General features: G+C 47.1%; 1 protein-coding gene across 2 annotated transcripts in view; it reads left to right on the top strand.

The window, feature by feature from the left end:
• LIG3 (DNA ligase 3) overlaps nucleotides 1-19,952 on the top strand; it is a 222,520-nt gene that overhangs the window by 143,341 nt on the left and 59,227 nt on the right. For both annotated transcript variants that reach the window (XM_078679597.1, XM_078679596.1), the window contains exons 14-15: nucleotides 14,538-14,661; nucleotides 15,047-15,189. In XM_078679597.1, coding sequence (XP_078535723.1) covers nucleotides 14,538-14,661; nucleotides 15,047-15,189 — 267 coding nt within the window. The remainder of the gene's footprint in view (nucleotides 1-14,537; nucleotides 14,662-15,046; nucleotides 15,190-19,952) is intronic.

The raw sequence follows: 19,952 nt of genomic DNA, 5'->3' as shown, positions 1-19,952 counted from the left end.
GAGAAGTCTTTGTCGTCATAGATGACTCCTCCTCTCGGTGTTAGTGCGCATGGGCATCGGCTCCATCCTTAGATTGTTTTTTTCCGCCATCGGGTTCGGATGAGGATCGAAGCGCTCCGGACCGACTTCAACAAAGAAGGTTATAACCGGCGCGTATTCCTTTCCAAATCGACGGTATTGTTATCGAACGCGACTTCACTCCATACCGACGCGGTTCGAAGGACGACGACTACGAGAAACTCGACGTAGTCCAGCCCGGGGTCCATGGAAAGGACTCCATTCAAAAAATGTCCAACGTGTGGTGCTAAGTTCCCACACAAGGACCTACACGAGGTGTGCAACCTCTGCTTGTCCCCTGAACACGAATCCAGGGACTGTGAGGCCTGTGCAGCGTTCTCTTCAAAATCGACGATTAGAAACCGTCGAGCCCGAAGACACGAGGTATCGAGAATGCAGTCACAAGCAATCCCGGAGCTGTTTGAGGACCAGCACCCAGAAGAGGAGGAAGAAGAGGCCGACGAGGCGGGGTCTGAAGCGGACGAGTCCGACGTCGAGGAAATCGACGTCCAACAAACCGTGAGTGACGACGTCCCTTTACCAAAGAACAGACCCCGCACGGTGTCGACCCCGCCTTCGAGCCCGGTCAGACAACCGAAAAAAGTTTCCAACGCCCCGCCTTCGAGCCCGGCAACGAAACAGAAACCGAAACACTCGGTCTCCCATCATAGTGGTTCCGGTTCCGATAAACGGACCACATCGACACCGAAGCTCCAAGTCAAGGAAAGCTCGAAGTCGAAGCAGTCCATGTCGACACCGAAGCACGTTTCGGCGTCGAAAACACCCTCGACACCGGGGACATCTTCGATACCGAAGAAATCGGATCCGAATAAAATCTCGGTACCGAAAATACAAATGGACATTCAAAAGAAAAAACACCTTTCGGACCCGAAAACTGTGGTACCGACACAGGAACACGGGACTGATCCTAAACAAAAGACTCTGTTTATTGACCCAAAGACTGGCAAGGTAGTCACAGAACTACCTAAAAAGAGGAAGAATGAACATTCGGACGACAAGACTCATCCGAAGAAGAGAACAATGGGGACGAATACAACTCCTCCCTCTTCTCCCAAACCTAGACACACACCATCTTCTCCTCTTCCTCACAATAGGCCAAATATTCCTCCCACACGACCATCTACACCTACAACAGATGTAGAGAGTGACACAGGGGAGGGGGAACATCCTGGGGATGATGAAGACACAATCCCAGAGGAGGCAGACCCATGGGAAGAGTATAATGTAGGGTCAGATAATGATAACGACCCTGAATTGTATCCCTCAAAACCTTCACCTCCTGATGACAATACTGGTTTTGCACAACTCATTAATAGAGCAGCAACATATCATAAGGTAGAACTACATGCAGAACCTCAAATAGAGGACTTCTTATTAGAAACACTACCTACTGCACAGAGAACATCAGGAACACTACCAATGCTTAAGGGCCTTCTCAGTCATACATCAGAGATTTTCAAAGACTCAGTGAGGGCTAGGGTATTGAACCCAAGAATCGATAAAAAATATAGGGCAGCTCCAAAAGACCCAATATACATCAAAGGACAAATTCCTCTAGACTCACTAGTGGTCACAAACGCTTGTAAGAGAGCAAACTCTTTATCTACAGGAGAAGCTCCACCTCCTGACAAAGAGTCTAAACTAATAGATGCCTCGGGCAAGAGAGTGGCATCTCAGGCGGCAAACAGCTGGCGCATAGCTAATACGCAAGCACTACTTGCAAGGTATGACAGAGCGCATTATGATGAGTTAGAAAAACTCATCACACATCTCCCTAAAGAACATCAAAAGAGGGCAGATCAACTCATACAAGAAGGGAAGTTAATTACTAACACTTCAATAAAGTGCGCCCTAGACGCGGCAGACACTGCAGCAAGGTCTACAAACACAAGCATCATGTTAAGGAGACATGCATGGCTCAGAGTATCAGGGTTCAAACAAGAAGTACAAACATCGTTACTGAACCAACCTTTTGATGGGAAAACACTTTTCGGCACAGGGACAGATGAGGCCCTAGAAAAGATGAAGAAGGATACCGAAACGGCTAAATCAATGGGAGCATTGCGACAGCCGACACAAAGAGGTTCCTTTCGTAGATCCACATATAGAGGAGGATCCAAAAATACAGGTACAAGCCAGCAGCAAACCTCTTTTACACCTACATCACCCAGAGGTAATTCTAGAGGTGGCTACAGGGGTAACAACAACAAGGGTAGAGGTCGCGGAAACAACAACAACCGCAACTCTCCAACCCCAAAACAGTGACTTCATTCAGCTCCCCCCAGACCATATAACACCGGTCGGGGGACACCTATCACAGTTCCTACCTGTCTGGGAAAACATCACATCAGACAGGTGGGTGAGACAAATTATCCAACATGGTTATTGCCTAGAACTCACAGCTACCCCACCAAACATCCCCCCCAAACAGCGTCCAATGAAACAAGATCACCTGACACTGTTAAAACAAGATGTACTATCCCTGCTAGAAAAGCATGCCATAGAGAAAGTTCCACAGCACCAACAAGGAACAGGAGTATACTCCCTATACTTCCTAATTCCCAAAAAGGACGGGTCTCTAAGGCCAATACTGGACCTAAGACCTCTCAACGCATACATAAATTCGGAACATTTCCACATGGTCACGCTCCAACAAGTACTGCCTTTACTGAAGAAAGGGGACTTTCTTTCTACACTGGATCTAAAAGACGCTTACTTTCATATCCCGATTCACAAAGCCCACAGGAAATACCTCAGGTTTGTGGTAGAAGGACAACATTATCAGTTCAAAGTCCTTCCGTTTGGTGTCACAACGGCACCAAGGGTGTTCACAAAATGCCTGGCAGTGGTGGCAGCTCACCTAAGAAGACAACAAATTCATGTCTTCCCATACTTGGACGACTGGCTAATAAAGGCCAGGTCACAAGAGGAATGTCTTCAAAACACACAAAAGACAATTCAGCTACTACACCAGCTAGGGTTCACGGTGAACTACACAAAGTCACACCTACAACCAAACAAGGTTCAACAATATCTGGGGGCTACTATAGACACAGAAAAAGCCAAAGCGTACCCCAACCCAGTCAGGATCCAAACAATGCTTACAGTCATTCAAAGATTTCAGCCACAACACTCACTACCAGCAAGAGTGTTCATGCAACTATTAGGGATGATGTCATCCTGCATACTGCTAATACCATATGCCAAACTACAAATGCGTCCGCTACAAGAATGCTTAGCGACACAGTGGAATCAGGCTCAAGGGCAGATTACAGATCTGGTGTTGGTAGACGACCGCACACACCGCTCTCTGAAGTGGTGGAACATAACAAACATTGCCAAGGGGCGGTCGTTCCTAGAACCAATTCCACAGGTGACAATAACAGCGGACGCATCGCTCACCGGATGGGGAGCACATATGGACAAATACACAGTACAAGGAAGGTGGAGTGTGCAGGAAAGAAGACTGCACATCAATCATCTAGAACTACTAGCAGTGTTTCTAGCATTGAAAGCCTTCCAAATACATGTTACCAACAAAGCAGTCCTGATCAGAACAGACAACATGACAGCAATGTATTATATTCAAAAACAGGGGGGGACGCACTCTCTCCAACTATCCAGACTAGCACAGGAAATTTGGAGATGGGCCATTCCTCAAAACATCTATCTGTTAGCCGAACACCTACCAGGAGTCCAAAACCAGATAGCAGACATCTTAAGCAGACAGTCGGAACAAATACACGAATGGGAACTGCACCACCAAATACTGCAGCCATTCTTCCAAAGATGGGGACAACCAGAGATAGACCTCTTTGCCACTCATCAGAACGCAAAATGCCAAAGCTTCGCGTCCAGGTATCCACATCACCTGTCGCAGGGCAATGCGTTATGGATAAATTGGTCCAACAAATTTGCATACGCTTTTCCCCCTCTCCCACTAATCCCATTAGTGGTCAGGAAGCTGCAACAACATTCAATGACCATGATACTAGTAGCACCCACGTGGGCAAGACAGCCGTGGTTCACCACGCTCCTGCAACTCTCACAAGTGCCACATCAAAAGCTACGAATTCTACCCATGCACCTTACACAGAACCATGGAGAAATAATGCACCCAGACCCAACTCAATTGAACTTAATCCTAGAATTTGGGTACTTAGATCTACCCCCAAATTGCATGGAGATAATTAAACAAGCGAGACGTCCAACCACCAGAGCATGCTATGCAGCTAAGTGGAAGAGGTTTGCTATACACTGTACTAATAACAATATCAACCCTCTGGACGTATCAACAAGGGAGATTATTTGCTACTTATTACACTTACAGCAATGTAATCTAGCGTACACATCTATCAGAGTACATCTAGCAGCTATAGCAGCGTACCTACAAAACAGGCAACACATATCACTGTTCAGAGTACCAGCGATAAAAGCATTCATGGAAGGCCTTAAAAGAGTCATTCCACCAAGATTACCACCTTCCCCAGTCTGGAACCTCAACGTAGTACTCACCAGACTAATGGGGCCACCCTTCGAACCTATGCATAGGTGCGAAATACAATTCCTTACATGGAAGGTGGCTTTCCTTATAGCCATTACCTCACTCAGGAGAGTAAGTGAATTACAGGCATTGACAATACAAGAACCATTCCTACAGTTACACCAGAATAAAGTGGTTCTTAGAACAAACCCAAAGTTCTTGCCTAAAGTAATTTCAGCATTCCACATCAATCAGCCAGTGGAATTACCAGTCTTCTTTCCAAAGCCACAGACATGGCAGAAAGAGCTCTACATACACTAGATGTCAAAAGAACCATTTTGTACTACATAGAAAGAACACAAAACTTCAGGAAAACTAAACAACTATTTGTAGCATTTTCCCCAACACATAAGGGCAATCCTATCTCTAAAGCAGGCATCGCTAGATGGATTGTAAGATGTATACAAATATGTTACATTAAAGCAAAGAGAACATTAACTGTTCCTCCTAGAGCTCATTCTACACGAAAACTAGGAGCATCTATGGCATTCTTAGGGAACATTCCCCTAGATGACATATGTAGAGCAGCAACTTGGTCTACACCACATACATTCACAAAGCACTACTGTGTTGATGTACAGGCTGCACAACAAGCCAGAGTGGGCCAAGCTGTATTAAAAACTCTATTTCAAACAGTTGCGACAGACACTGGTGACCACCGCTAGGGAGGTAACTGCTTTACAATCTATTCATAAATGTACCATCTGCAGCCCATATGCCTCGAACGGAATATGCTACTTACCAGTATGCATCTGTTCTTGGCATAGAGGGCTGCAGAGTGGTACATGCCCTCCCTGCCTCCCCGGAAACCTGTGTCTGTCCCAACATTATCTTATTTAGATACACTTACATGGGCATATCTTTATGTACTATACTACACTACTCCATCTAACCCTACTATGGCAAAACAATCTAAGGATGGAGCCGATGCCCATGCGCACTAACACCGAGAGGAGGAGTCATCTATGACGACAAAGACTTCTCCAGAAGAAAAACAAAGTGCAATCATCCGAGCCCAACACCAGATGGCGATCTATTCATAAATGTACCACTCTGCAGCCCTCTATGCCAAGAACAGATGCATACTGGTAAGTAGCATATTCCTTACAGGCAGTCTGATTGTGTCAGAGAGAGCATCCAAGGAGAAGTTAGCAAGATGCTGGGATTGGGTGTCCCTCAGAGAGCCCCGGGCCAGCCCAGTTGTTTTAGTCCCCAAACCACACACCAATGGTGGGAAGAAAGAAATGAGGTTTTGTGTGGGCTATAGGGGTCTCAATGCTGTGACAAAAACTGATGCACATCCATTTCCTAGAGCAGATGATTTGATTGACAGGATGGGGGCAGCCAAATATCTGAGTAACTTTGATCTTTCATCTGGTCTGACCCCTGGAACACTAGAAAAAATAGCTTTTTCTACCCCAAGTAGGCTCTTCCAGTTTACTGTGATGTCCTTTAGAGTAAAGAATGTCCCTGCCACCTTCCAGAGGTTGGTGAACAAAGTCCTTGCTGGGTTGGAAGCCTTTAGTGCCGCTTATCTGGATGATATGGCTGTCAATATCTCCACTGGCAGGATCACCTGATCCACCTTGGGAAGGTCCTTGAGGCTCTGAAAAGTGGAGACCTCACTATCGAGGCAAACAAGTGCCAGATAGAGCAGGGAAAGGTTGTATACTTGGGCCACCTGATAGGCTGGGGCCAAATGTAGCCACTCCAACCCACGAGATGCTCCAAAAACCCACACCCAAGTCAGGCCATTCCTTGGCTTGACTGGGTATTATGGGATGTTCATGAAGGATTATGGGTCCATGGTGACCCCCATTGCTGAACTCACCTCAAAGAAGATGTCCAAGAAAGTGAATTGGACAGTGAGCTATCAAAAAGCTTTTGACACTAGGAAGGATGCAATGTGCTCTGCCCCAGTCCTGATAGCTCCAGATTACTCCAAGCAGTCCATTGTGCAGAAAGATGCCTCTGAGCTTGGGATAGGTGCAGTCCTAGCCCAAACAAATGATGGACCTAACCAACCTGTTGCTTTCATAAGCAGGAGACCACACCCAAGAGAGCAGCATTGGAGTGCCATAGAGATGGATGTCTTTGCTGTGGTCTGGGCCTTGAAGAAGTTGAGGCCATACCCGTTTGGCTCTCACTTCCTAGTTCAGACAGACCACAGGCATCTCAGATGGCTACAACAAATAAAAGGTGAAAACCCCAAACTGTTAAGGTGGTCCGTATGTCTACAGAGAATGGACTTTACAGTGGTACACCGACATGGGACTGCCTGTGCCAATGCAGATGGCCTTTCCAGGTACTTCCACTTTGAAGACTAAGACACTCCAGGAGAAGTTTAATTTCATCCTCTTTCGTTTGAGGGTGACGGGCATTGTGACTCTTTTAACATGGTTAGCCCCCCAATTTATGCCTGGAAAATAACGTGGTTTTGATTGTAGTGCACAGGGTCCCTGCCAACCGGGTTCCCTTTGCCAGTGCTTCTTCCCTAAAACTGTACCACACGATTGGCAACTTCAGTCCTCTGTAAGTCCATAGTAAATGGTACCCTTAGTGCCTAGGGCCTGGGACATGGAGAAGGTCCCCTAGGGACCTCTGACCAAGCACATGCCATTGCTGCTTGCATGCCTTGGTGCAGTGACAAATGACTATGTTGATATAGCACACTGCCTGTGTGTGTTCCATGCCAACCAGCACTACCTAATGTATAGGTAAGTCACCCTTCTAGCAGGTCTTACAAGACAGGGTGCTCAATATCTCAGGTGTGTGTATATCTGCATGAGTAGATATGCCTCTTCAACATTTAAGCCTGATCTTAATATTGTAAGTGCCAGTGAAGTCATAGAGAGTACATGGTCTGGAAACTCGACAACTTGAGTTCCCTAGCACCATGACGGCTTTACTAAACCTAGGAGTGTTGGGTACCAAACAACTCCTGTCAATAAACCTGCACTGATGCCAATGTGGGATTTATTTGAACATATACCCAGAGTGCACCTTGGAGGTGCCCCCTGAAAAGCTACCAACCCTGGTGTTGTCTCTGACTAGCTGTGGGCAGCCTGTCACTACCAGATATGTTTATGGACCCCTGAGTCGAGAGCCCCTGCTCTGTGAGGCCAGAAAAACAGCACATCCCGGGCGCAGATGTTTTCCCTCGTCCCCAGTGGCTGCTGCTCCTCTAAGGCGGAGGAGTGTCGCCCCACTGCCTTGATGCAACAAAAGAAAGGAAAAATAAAATGATAATAACTAATGTTGTTATTTTATTTTTTCCTCCTGCTGAGGCAGCTTGCATGAGGTGGTGTAGCTGCAGAGCAGTAAAGGAGGGTGCAACCCTTCTAAGTGTGGAGTGACTGTTTGGCCGGCGCTCTTGGGCCAGCCAAAACAGTCATGTACACTTTCAGTGTTCTCCATGCTGGCTACAATACAGCCTGTGTGGAGAACATGATGACTTCACAAGCCCCTGGCTGAGCGCCGTGTCACGGCGCTCAGACCAATCACAACACTGGATTGCAGTGTTGTGATTGGCTGCAGGGGTCATGGGAACCCTGGCGCTTCCTGTTTCTCCCAAGAAGTAAGAGGACGCGGGAGAGGTGGCGGCCAGGAGGTAAGTGATTTTTCCCCCCTTTTCTTTTTTTTTACCGATTCCCCTCTACCACCCACCCCACTGCAGGTGGAAGGTAGGAGACGCAACTGATTAGGGCTATGCCCTCTTCCACAGGAGAGTGGCATAATAGTGGGTGTAGATACCCCAGGTAAAGAACCCATTGGTCCCTACTTGTTACTCCCCTGTAACTCCCCTACTTCTAGTATTTAGGTGGCTCCCCCGGGCCCTGAAATCCGATCTTTGAAGACCTAAGGAGCCATGACACTGAAGAGCCGCACCAGCACGATAGAATGAGGACCAGTGACTGACTCTGTGCTAGCCCTGCTGGCCTGTCTGCTTCCTTTCGCCTCTGCTACAAAAAAACGACTCTTCCTGCAGGCCCAGTGACCTCTAAAGCCCTGGGAGGACTGCCAGCCTCTGATAAAGACCCTAAATCTCCTGTGGTCAATGTACCTGTCCAGAAGTAAAAGAACTGTGTCCCCTGAAGAACCGCAAACTCACCTCTGGATCCACCTCTGCACTCAATGCCCACGGTCCAAGTCCAAGTGGCCTGCCGGTCCTGTAAAGGTTTCCCAGGGCTACTGAGCACGAGTCTCCTGTGGGCTGACCCTGAAGGTTTCCCAGCGCTACTTAGCACGAGTCTCCCGTGGGCTGACCCTGCCAGCCTCAACTCGATGACACCCCCTGAACGTAACCAGCCCTGTAAGCTGTTTCCCGACGCCTGATGACACCCTGCCCCCAAAGCTCCTGGGGCTTGGGTATCCTGGCCGATGGTGTCCTACGTCCCCTAGCATTTCTACATGCCTCGGAAGCTGTGGGTTTTCTTCGTCCAGACTCCTGGTCTTAGACTGAAGCCTTTCTTCAACCTCGATGTCCTCTATTGAATTTCATTGGGCGCCTGACTCTGCACCAGTGACCCCCCCCATGGCACTGAGTGTGCAAGTTTGGTGTTGCCTTGTAGCCACCCTTGTACTTACCTTTATGCCCAGAGTAGTCCTTTTTTCTGCCCTTCGAGAGCACAGGCTCACACATGCAGGTGGTCAGAAACCTCTCTGTGGTGGCTGGCTGGTCTACACCAGTCAGCCAGAGCTCTAGTAGTCGGAAGATTTTTGGGTGCACCACTAAGGTGCCCTCTGGGCTCATTTATTAAGAAATCCATCACTGGAATCAATGTAGGTTCATTAATACGAGATGTTTGATACCAAACATCTCTAGTTTCATTGAAGCCATCATGTATCTGGGAAACTCGTATTTAGCAATGTCCAGCACATGTACGCAAAATGGCTTCCTTGTCCGCTTGTGCCGTCTAAGGATCAACTTTGACATCACGGGGGCATTTCTGCTTGTGCAGATATGTCCACACATGATTCTAATCCGGACACCGACCCCACAGAGACCGATCATCCGACAAGGGATGTCGGCACCGCAGAAGCAATCATACAAAGTTGCCCATCTGTCCTTTTAGGTCCCCACCTCCAGATCGTCACCTGAAGCAAGTGTCTCTGACCGCCGTGACCCAACACGTCAAAGCACTTCTGCACCCGAGCCCCACAGCCCGAGTCCCAGTGAACCAATGGTGTCTCTAGCACCCATATACCCCATCACCTGAGCTTCCCCTTGAGTTCTGCCAGACTGGTCCCCCAGTGCCTGCCTGCCTGCAGGCTGACTGAAACAGAGTGCCTCTGATCCCTGCGAACCTCTGGACCAAAGACCACTGCACATGAGTCCCACAGTCCAAAGCAAACGATGGAGCATCCTGACTCCAGAGAACCTAAAGAGGCCAGCACCCCTTTGGGTTCGAACTGACTGCAACCCCAGTCTTTGCTTGCAGCTTTTTTGCAGGAGCCGTTTTCTATTCACTTTAACGACCTGCCCGACACCAAAAAGCACAGCTATACTCGCATGCCGCAGAGCCAACCGAGGGGACCTGTTGGTACTGTCTTGGACTCTGGCCCCTTTAGGAAACTGGGTTTTTGTTGCAATAACTTCACTTTTTGCCCCCTTTTTATCTACTAAATGCTGTGTTTTAACTCGGACAGTGCACTGAGGCCTGCTAACCAGACCTCAGTGCCAGTGTTCTTTCCTCAAAGCATGGTGGTGTCTAATAGTAACACGATTGACAAAGGATTTTAGTACCCTTGCAAGTCCCTAGTAAGAGGTACCTCTAATACCTAGGGCATTGGTACTAAAGAGGGTCCCTAAGGACTGCAGCATATCTTATGCCACCCAAATGGACCCACACACAAATTCCACACAGACTTCCATTGCAAGTTGTGTGACCTGTTGCAAACCATGAGTGAAAACATAACCTGGCATACGCCTATGTGCCATGCCAAAGACACTGCATTTAATATAATACAGTGCTGCAGGCCTTTGAACCCTCAGGCAGGGTGCATTATATTTTATGTGGGGATATATCTGCACGCGCCCCGGTGATGTCTTTTTCTATTGCTAGATGTTGCAAGTGAACAGGAAAGCCATCCTGTGTGCCATGCCAGTGTCACTGCATTTAATATATGTAAATAACCCCTACAGCAGGCCTTTTGCAGACAGCATTATAGTTTATGTGAGGACATATCTGCATGAGCCAATCTGCCCCTGTGATGTCTAGTTCTGTAGTAGGGGATCTCTGTGTATAGTCATAATCTAGTGAATAGTCCCGCCCATGAGCGGGGACCCCGGAGCAATCAAAAATAATCTCTTAAGCGGTCTTCTTTGCAGTCCTGCATAGACACTTAAGAGAAACTCAAAGACAAATAATGTAGCCTATAATTACAAGGCTACACTGGCCAGTACTTCAACTTAAAGTGAAAAGGATAGCCAAATAAAATCAAATTTTACACATATTGCCAAGTTTCACCCAAACCGCCGGATTGGTTTGTTGGGATGGGCTTGCCATTCTATTCACTAGATTATGACTATACATAGAGATCCCCTACTACAGAAGGAGTAGTTTCTTACCTGTAACTCCAGTTCTGTAGTAGGGGTATCTCTGTTATAGTCATAAGCGCCCGCCCTCCTCCCCGGTGGAGAAAATGATGATGTACTGTATGCTACAGGCCTTGCTTTATACACCTTCAAAACGAACTGAAAGTAAAAGGACTTTGGCTGTACATCCTGGGATACCGAGGGTCTCTGAAGAGTTCCTTAAAGGCACGGTATCCCTTTTCCAGACACATAACGGCAGCCTATGGGGGCTTGTCTGTCCAACCCTTTCTATCATTTCAAGGATTTTGGTGAAGGGAAGTTTCTCTATGGGTGAAACTTTGCAATATGTGTAAAATGTGATTTTATTTTTCTATCCTTTTCACTTGAAGTTGAAGTACTGGCCAGTGTAGCCTTGTAAAGCTGCATTATTTGTCTTTGATTTTCTCTTAAGTGTCTATGCAGGGCTGCAAAGAAGACAGTTTAAGAGATTATTTTTGATTGCTCCAAGGTTCCCACACATGGGCGGGATTATTCACTAGATTTTGACTATAACCGAGATACCCCTACTACAGAACTGGAGTTACAGGTAAGAAACTACTCCTTCTATTACTAGATATTGCAAGTGACCAGGTATGTAATGGGCACTGGTCAAAACGATTAACCCATCTACATAATGGCTTCAGTGACACACATGGCATTTGGTATCAAGCACCTCGTATTAATAAAACCCACACTTGATTCGGTAATGTATTTATTAATACATGCACCAAGAGGGTTCCTTACAAGAACCCCATGAACCCTACTTATCCTCTAGTGTTCTGCTGACTGGTCTTGTCCAGCTTGCCACCACAGACTAGTTTCTGACCGCCTAGGAGGTGAGAGCCCCGCTCTCAAAGGTCAGAAACAATCCCTGCTCTGGCAGGAGGTGTTTTCAGCTCCTCCAGCAGCAAAGCTTCTGCCGCGTTTGAATATGCGAGCATTGTTTCCCACAGACCTGGAGTATGCCACGCCCTGCTCTGATGCCAATTTGGCACCAGGACAGGCGGAAAATTAGATAGTTGTTGTATTGCGCTTCCAGGGTGGACGCACCTCTATGGTGGATAGCCTGAAGTAAACATGAAGAAAAGGATTCCACCAACTTGAGTGCGGTGGAATTAGAAACTCTAGGACAGGGTGATGTCCACTCCCCACAGGAAGGAGGCATCTAAGGGATATAGTGACACCAGGGGTAAGTAGCCCCTCACTCCCCTTAACACCCCTGAATTGAGTATTTAGTTTGCCCCCTGACACCAGTAAATCAGATTGGACTACTGTAAACTGAGTAAGAAGGAAGAATGACCGACTAGAGAGAAAACTGAAGACCTGCACTGAAAACATTGGCACAAAACCCTGCCAGAGTGCTCGCACTTCGACCATCGCTGGAATAACTGCGCAAAGAGCAGGACAGCATTCCCAAACCCCTTGAAGGGCTACCCAGCACCTCAACAACCGGGAAAAATCTCTTTGGAGCAGAGGAGGTGCTTCCCTGCACCTGCAGGGACTGAAAATTATCTGCCCGGTCCTCCGTGTTGCTGGCTGTCGGGCCCACGAAAGGAGCAGCACAACCGGAGAAGATCTACATGCTTCAGGAGGTCTGAGCCATCTCCTTGCTAAGTTTTAAGATGCCACGGCCCCCAGGACCAATACTCCTAAGTACCGGAGCAGTTGCTGCAACTAAGGCTTGTTGGTGGTCCAATACGGACTCCTATAGCACAAAAATAGACCTACCGCAGAGGGACATCAAGGAACTGAGAGTGGCCCTGCTTCCCGTTTCCCCTCTTCACCGGGTCACCAAGACACAGAGTGAGTCTCTGACTGCCGCGACCCGACGCCTCAAAGCACCCGTGCACACGGAGATGTCAGTGACAACGGGGTCCTGAGACTTGCTTTTGGCCAGACTGGTCCCCCAGTTGCCGCCTGCAGCCTCTTTCGTCAGGGATTGAGAACGGCAAGAGTCTTCAGCAGGGTGACCCCGCTAGATAAAGCCCCACTGCACACAAGCCCCCCATCCCCCTCAAAGTGTCCCTGCGTGCCCAAGACCCTCAACACCAGAGCCCGCCCTTTGAGTTCTGCCAGACTGCCCCACCACCAGCCCTGCTTGCAGCCTCGTTTCCACAGGACTATTTCCCATCGAAGTGCACGGGGCACTTGATGCCGAGACGCACCTCTTCACCTGGATGCCCCAGTATAGTCTGAGGTGACATGTTGGTGCTGCCTTGGAATGTGCCCCATACTCCCTTTAAGTCCAGGAGAACAGTCCTGTAAATCGTTGCTAAGTGACCGTATGCAGTAGTTATTTATTTCCCACAGGATAACATTACTGCTTGAAGTCCACAGTAAGTGTATTTTATTGTGACTTAAAAACTGTTAACTCTAAAAGTACTTACCCAATACGATGATCTTGGTGTCTAAATTCATTTAAAATCTGTGTTGTTTTTGTAAATTGGTGTCGGATTTCTATAATGAGTGTGTGACTCATTTACTGGTTTAATGTGTGCAATAAATGCTTAACACTATCCTCTAATACGCCTAAGCCACTTGCCCACACTACCAGAAAAAAGAGCATTTTGGATTATTACATGTGCCTCTGTAAACTAATATGGGTTGCCTGGACTGTCTGCACAGTGTATCTCGTTTTGGTGCACTATATAGAGAACCAGCTTCAAACATCCCCTACTTACCTTAAGTCCTGAAGAACAGTCCTGTATGTATTTAGCAAATGGTTCTGTGCAGTGTATGTTGTTCCACACTTTTCGGTACACAGGGTATGTAAGAATGATTGCAAGTCATGTGTACTCTATATGTTGAACACTATGCTACCATGATAGTGTATAACATACATGAAGAAGTAAACCTCATTCACATAACGGAATTGTAAACAAGCACCCAGAGCACCTCAAAAAGTATTTTGTCGCAATTTTTGACTGTGTGTCTACAACAAATGCTCAGCACTCCCCTTTGGTTTCCCTAAGTTGCTCAACCACAGTGTCACAAAATAGAGCACTTGTGATTTTTGAAGAAAACATTGTAAACCAATAAGGGTTGCCTGGACTCTCTACACAGTGTACTTCGTTTTAGTGCACTGTATAGAGAGCCAGCTTCCTACACTGAGAATATTACCAAGATACCAGTAGTAGAGATGAAAGTGAAGGAGGCCCTGCTAATAAGAGAGGTCCCTTTTGGGGCTAATGATATAGGAAGAAAGGTGTAGGTATGTGTGCTTAGGCTTTTCGGTATCAACCAATGGATAATTCCAGCCAGCATAATTAGATAGGATGAATATATTTGCAACATTAGGACACTTTTCTTTCTTTGTCATTTCTCACCCCTTGTTTATAGGGTCCCTATGAACCAGGGAAGCGTCATTGGTTGAAGGTGAAGAAGGATTATCTGAATGAGGGTGCCATGGCAGACACCGCTGATCTTTCAGTCCTAGGAGCATTTTACGGGCAAGGCAGTAAAGGTGGGTGCACATGCCTTATGTGATTACTAATCTGTTACTTGAAACCCAAGGCATAAATTGACTCGGATGGCTAGGCAGCAATAAACCTTCTCTGCCATACCAAAACCACCAGGTGGGTATAAGCCAATGCTCGACTTAGATTGATGTGTGTTCTCTAACCCGAGTTTTCATCCTAAAGAATTACCGGGGCTGTTATCACCTAAGTAGTTGTATTTTTCATTAAATTCTGTTCCCACACACCAAAGTCAGCATGCACTAACTTGTTGCGATGTCATGTCTTATCACTGATTTCTTGTGCATTCTGTGTGCAGTGCAAGTCCCTCGAAGATAACCCCCTCCAAGCTTGCTCCATAACAGATGTGAATGCCTCTTCTCCTTGCTGCAGGTGGCATGATGTCGGTTTTCCTTATGGGCTGCTATGACCCAGATTCCCAGAAGTGGTGTACTGTCACAAAGTGTTCTGGGGGATATGACGACGCCTGCTTGGCCCGACTTCAGAAAGAGCTGGACGTGATAAAGATCAGTAAGGTGAGATGTCGACATTGATATGTCTGCTGACTACACTTGACCCTGCCTGAAACCCTCTTGCAGGGCTGGGGGATTGCGGGAGAGCTGGCTACTGAATGAAGGTTGAGGTTTTACCTTTCCTGCTTATAGTGTACCGGGGAAATGCAGTTTGTCATTCAGAGGTTGAGTGAAATACTCTGCCCACCTCCCTTTGTTGGGCTTCAAACAGATGTAGTTTCAGTGCTCATTGCAACAATTAAGGTGTCGAAATAGACAGTTACTTTAGTAACAGGGTGGAAACTAAAATCTTAAACTGAGCCCGGTTATAATGTAATTTCCTGGACAAGTTAGTCTGGAACGTTACAGGCTGTTTGTTGGTTTCGTTCAGTTCTATGCTGCACTGAAGAATGTGAGCTGGCAAACTCCCTGATAGTCAATGTTATGTGCAGATTGAGACACAACTCGGCAGACATCTATTTTTTTTATATATGGGTCTGTAGGTCAACAGCTCAAGTGAATCGGGTTGTATGTGCTCTCTCGCTCCACCTTGCAAACCCAACCCATGGGAGAAGAACACATCAAGGGGGAGGATGCCTTTCTTTGCATGCAGTGGCAAAGTGACAAGTCAGGCCATCGGGGAAAGATAAAAGTGATGCTCATCGTAGACATTACGTAGTGGTTACTGTGGAAATGCACCACTCATCTGTATTCTACTAAACCAGCATCAGATGATTTAACTTCAACGCCTTCACCATATTACATTGTAAAAATCAGTATGTTATTTTAGATTTCTTTTCCCCTTTGGTTGCAGAGCTATACTTGTGGTGTCAAAAGCAAGGGGCTTTCTGGGGAATGGTCCTCTAACACTACTCATGTTGAAAAGTGACTGCTGTTAAAGCTATTTTTTTATTAAAACGAAAAGCAGTGGTGCATTCCATTTCATTGTGTATATCTACTTGATAATGCATAAATAAGTGCAAGAGATTCACTATGGTCCCCCTTCACATATCTGTTTTGTTAGACAAATATATTGTAGTAAATATTGTTGTGAAAACCTATTTTATATGCAAATGTTGTATGAGTGATTAGTCTAGCGTTAATAGGTAGGTCATCGGTCATACTTCAGGGTGGTTTCTGTTTACAGGTAGTAGTCGCTGTTTTCCCCAGAAGATATACCCTTGATTTATAGGTTTGTTTACTTTAGTGTTTTGTATAGAGAATGCATTCAGATTACAGAACTGGGTGCTGGAGGAGATGTATTTTGCGTGACTTTGTAATGCTGTGTTCTTCTGTCTTGCATTTGGAGTTACACCCCATTCATCAAGAGCTTCTTAAACCAGCCAGAGCTCATGTGACAGGAGGTACGCCTGTAGAAAACTGGGCTTTTTTTGCAGTTACCATACACTTTTTGCCCCTTTTTTAGCTACTGGATTCTGATTTTCGACTCTGGCAGTGCACTGAGGCCTGCTATCCAGACCTCCGTGCCAGTGCTCCTTCCCTAAAACAAGGCAAAGGCTATTTGTGCTACAATTGGCTAAGAATTTTATCACCCCTGTAAATCCCTAGTAAAAGGTACTCCAGGTACATAGGGCAGGGGTACTAAAGAGGGTCCCTAAGGGCTGTAGCTTATCTTATACCACCCACATACAAATTCCACATAGACTGCCATTGCAGACAGTGTGGCATTGTGCAAACCAAGAATGAAAACACATGTCACCCACCAGTGTGTCATGCCAAAGTCACTGAATCTAATATACGTTAGTCACCCCTACAGCAGGCCATAAGCTCTAAGGCAGGGTGCATTATATTTTACGTGAGGACATATCTGCATGAGAAGATATGCTCCTGACATGTCTAGTTCTATTTCCAGATGCTGCAAGTGAGCAGGGATGCCATCTGACGGTATGTACTGGGCACAGGTAAACAATAGTTCCCTCTGCTACATAATGGCTTCACTGAAACATATGGTGTTTGGTATCAAACACTTCACATTAGCCACATCGCTGCTTAAGAGTTTCCCCTGCTGTGCTGGACAGCAATGAAAACGGGTGTGGCATGACGAGCTCAGCTCGTCATTAGCACCTGAGAGGTGTATGCCATGACGAGCTGAGCTCGTCATGAGCATGGAAGGGGTTAATAAACCCACACTGATTCCAGTCATGGATTTATTAATACATGTACCCATAGGGTACCTTAGAGGTACCCCCTGAAACCTTTCAGCCAGTGTGCTAGCTGACTGGTTCAGTCCAGCATGCTGCCACAGATGGGTTTCTGACCCCCAGGGGTGAGAGCCTTCACTCTCAGGAGGTCAGGAACAAGGCCTGCTCTGAGGAGAGGTGTTATCACCTTCTCCCCAAGAAAGGCTGGTAAATTAGCATTCCGAGGCTTCAGAGAGCCTACCGCCTTTTGAAATGCAAAACTTGCTTCTCTCACAGGAGTCGACCCCCTTTCTCCAGAATCCTTTGGCACAGCGGGAAAACTAGCTATGCAGGAACCGTGTTGCACTGCCAGGCTGGAATTAAACCAAGAAGGGGGGACTAAGGGCTTTGTTGAGGTCCAGCATACATGCCCAATCAAAGACGAAACAGAAGAGCATGCAGTTCCTAATAGGGCCAGGGAGGCAAAGTCAGCCAAAAAGGGAATATTATCCCTTAGTAGTGGAGTGAAAGAGGGGGGATCCCTCCTTACGGAATTAGGGCCTTCACACACCCAGCCAGCTGGGTGTCATGCTTCATCATAGGACGTGCTCCTAGTCAGGTTGGTGCTGAAATACCTGATGGGCTCCCTATGAGGGGCTCTTTGGCGGAGACCTTTTATTCCTTGCCGTTTGGTGTCGTGGGTGTGAGGGACCTAAAGGTGTAGATGTACTAAGTGAGGATCAATGGACCGTGTAAGTGTTCAAACAGATAGAAGTCGAAACAGATTTTTTTTTTAATGAATATGGCTTCTAGCCTGACAAAAAAGTTAAAGTCGCGCACTCCTGAAATAATGTGTCAGGATCTTGCGCTCAACTTCATTTGGCCGACATGTTTCTTGCCTATGTGTCAAGGTGATCTAGCGGCAATTCATCGGGACCTAAAAGAACAAATCTACACAACTAGTGGTGTTCTGGTTAATAAACCACTGTGAGCACCACTAATGTGGTACCTGTAAATGTGGTGGCCAACCCAAAATAGATTGGTCACTCGCATCATCAACTCCCAGCAAGTAAAGACACCTGAAATTTCAGTGTCGTGGCGTTAACCGCCAGGTCGCTGCGGTGTGGTGGAATTAGGAATTCTGAGACAGGGTGATGCTCATTCCCCTCAGCAAGTGGTTGTCTTGGGGATTTGGTGACCCCTGGGTTAAGTAGCCCATTGGCTACTACCCCTCACTCTCCTAAATGGAGTATTTAGGGGACCCCTGATACTGAGACTACAGATTTTGATGGTTCAAGAGAAGGAGTGAACATAGAGGGTCCTGCCACGAAAGCCAAGGAGCAACGACTGACTTGTCACCAACCCTCCCTGCCTGACTGCTGCCCCCAACAATCGCAGAAGAAGCAGACTCTTCCTGCTGCTGTGCAGTCTTAAAGAAAACCGGAGGGCTGCCAGTGCTTCGCCAGTTGCCTGAAGGAACTCCCTTGGAGTAGAGAAGCTACTTCCCTGCATCCGCTGGCACCAAAGATGCAAGGTGCGGTCCATCAAGTTGCCAATCTACGGCCAGCCCGATGCAGCAGCTCTGTGATCCTGAATGTCTGATCTGTCTCTCCATGAGTGAGAGCACACTAGAACATACCGGATTCGCACAGGATCAATACCCGTGTTCCAGACCCCTTGCAGCAACCAAGGCTTGTTGTTCCCAGACAGGACACCAACGCCGAGGGATACAGACCTGCACATCGAGGGACTTCAGGGAGAGTGAGACCCACATTGTGAGTGTCCCAGCTGCCCTGTTTATCCCTCCTGCTAAAACAAAAACCAAGATGCGAGTCTGTGACCGCCGCCACCCGAGTCCTCAAAGCACCTATGCACCCGCACTCCAGAGCCAGAGTCCAAGATAGGTGAGAGTGTCAACGGGGTCCCCATATCTACAAGAGCTAATCCCATGCTCTTGTTTACCCAGGCTGGACTTCCAGTCACTGCCTCAAGCCTTCTTATGCAGGCCCCCTCTATTCCAAGAGACTCCTGCACTGGAATCTGATCCCAAAATATACCGCACCGAGCATAAGTTGATCAAGGGTATCCCTGTGTTGCCAGAGGATATCAAGGGTCGAGACCCCCTGTGATTTCCCCCATACTGACCCCCAAGTCCCAGCTCGCAGCCTCTTTGTAACCGGACCATTCTCTCTTTGAAGTGAGTGGGACACCTGACACCATGACGCACCTCTGCACCTGGATGCCCCAGAGGTGACCTGTTGATGGGGCCTTGGGCCTTGTCCCATACTCACCTCAAGTGCTGATGAACAGTCCTGTAAGTGGTTGTCAAATGCCCAAACACAATGCATGTTTTTTCTCCATAGGATAACATTGCCAATCCAGAAAAAACACTGTCTATTTTCGGGAGCTGTAAAAATTCATAGCTCGAAAACTACTTACCCGATTCCAATGACCTTGGTATCTAAATTTTTCTAAAAGTGCTTTTTATTTTTATAAATTTTTGTCAGATTTTTTTTTGTGTGTCTCACATTTACTGCCTTTGTATGTGTGATGCTAAGCACTACCCTCTGGTATGCCTAACTGCTCGCCCACACTACCACAGAAGAGAGCATTTGGGGTGTCATTTGTGCCTCTGTTATTCCTTTG

Source organism: Lissotriton helveticus, chromosome 3_1 (assembly GCF_964261635.1).
Source record: "Lissotriton helveticus chromosome 3_1, aLisHel1.1, whole genome shotgun sequence".
Lineage (NCBI taxonomy): Eukaryota > Metazoa > Chordata > Amphibia > Caudata > Salamandridae > Lissotriton > Lissotriton helveticus.
Note: the sequence above shows the minus strand (reverse complement) of the source record. Positions and strands in the feature narration are given on the sequence as shown.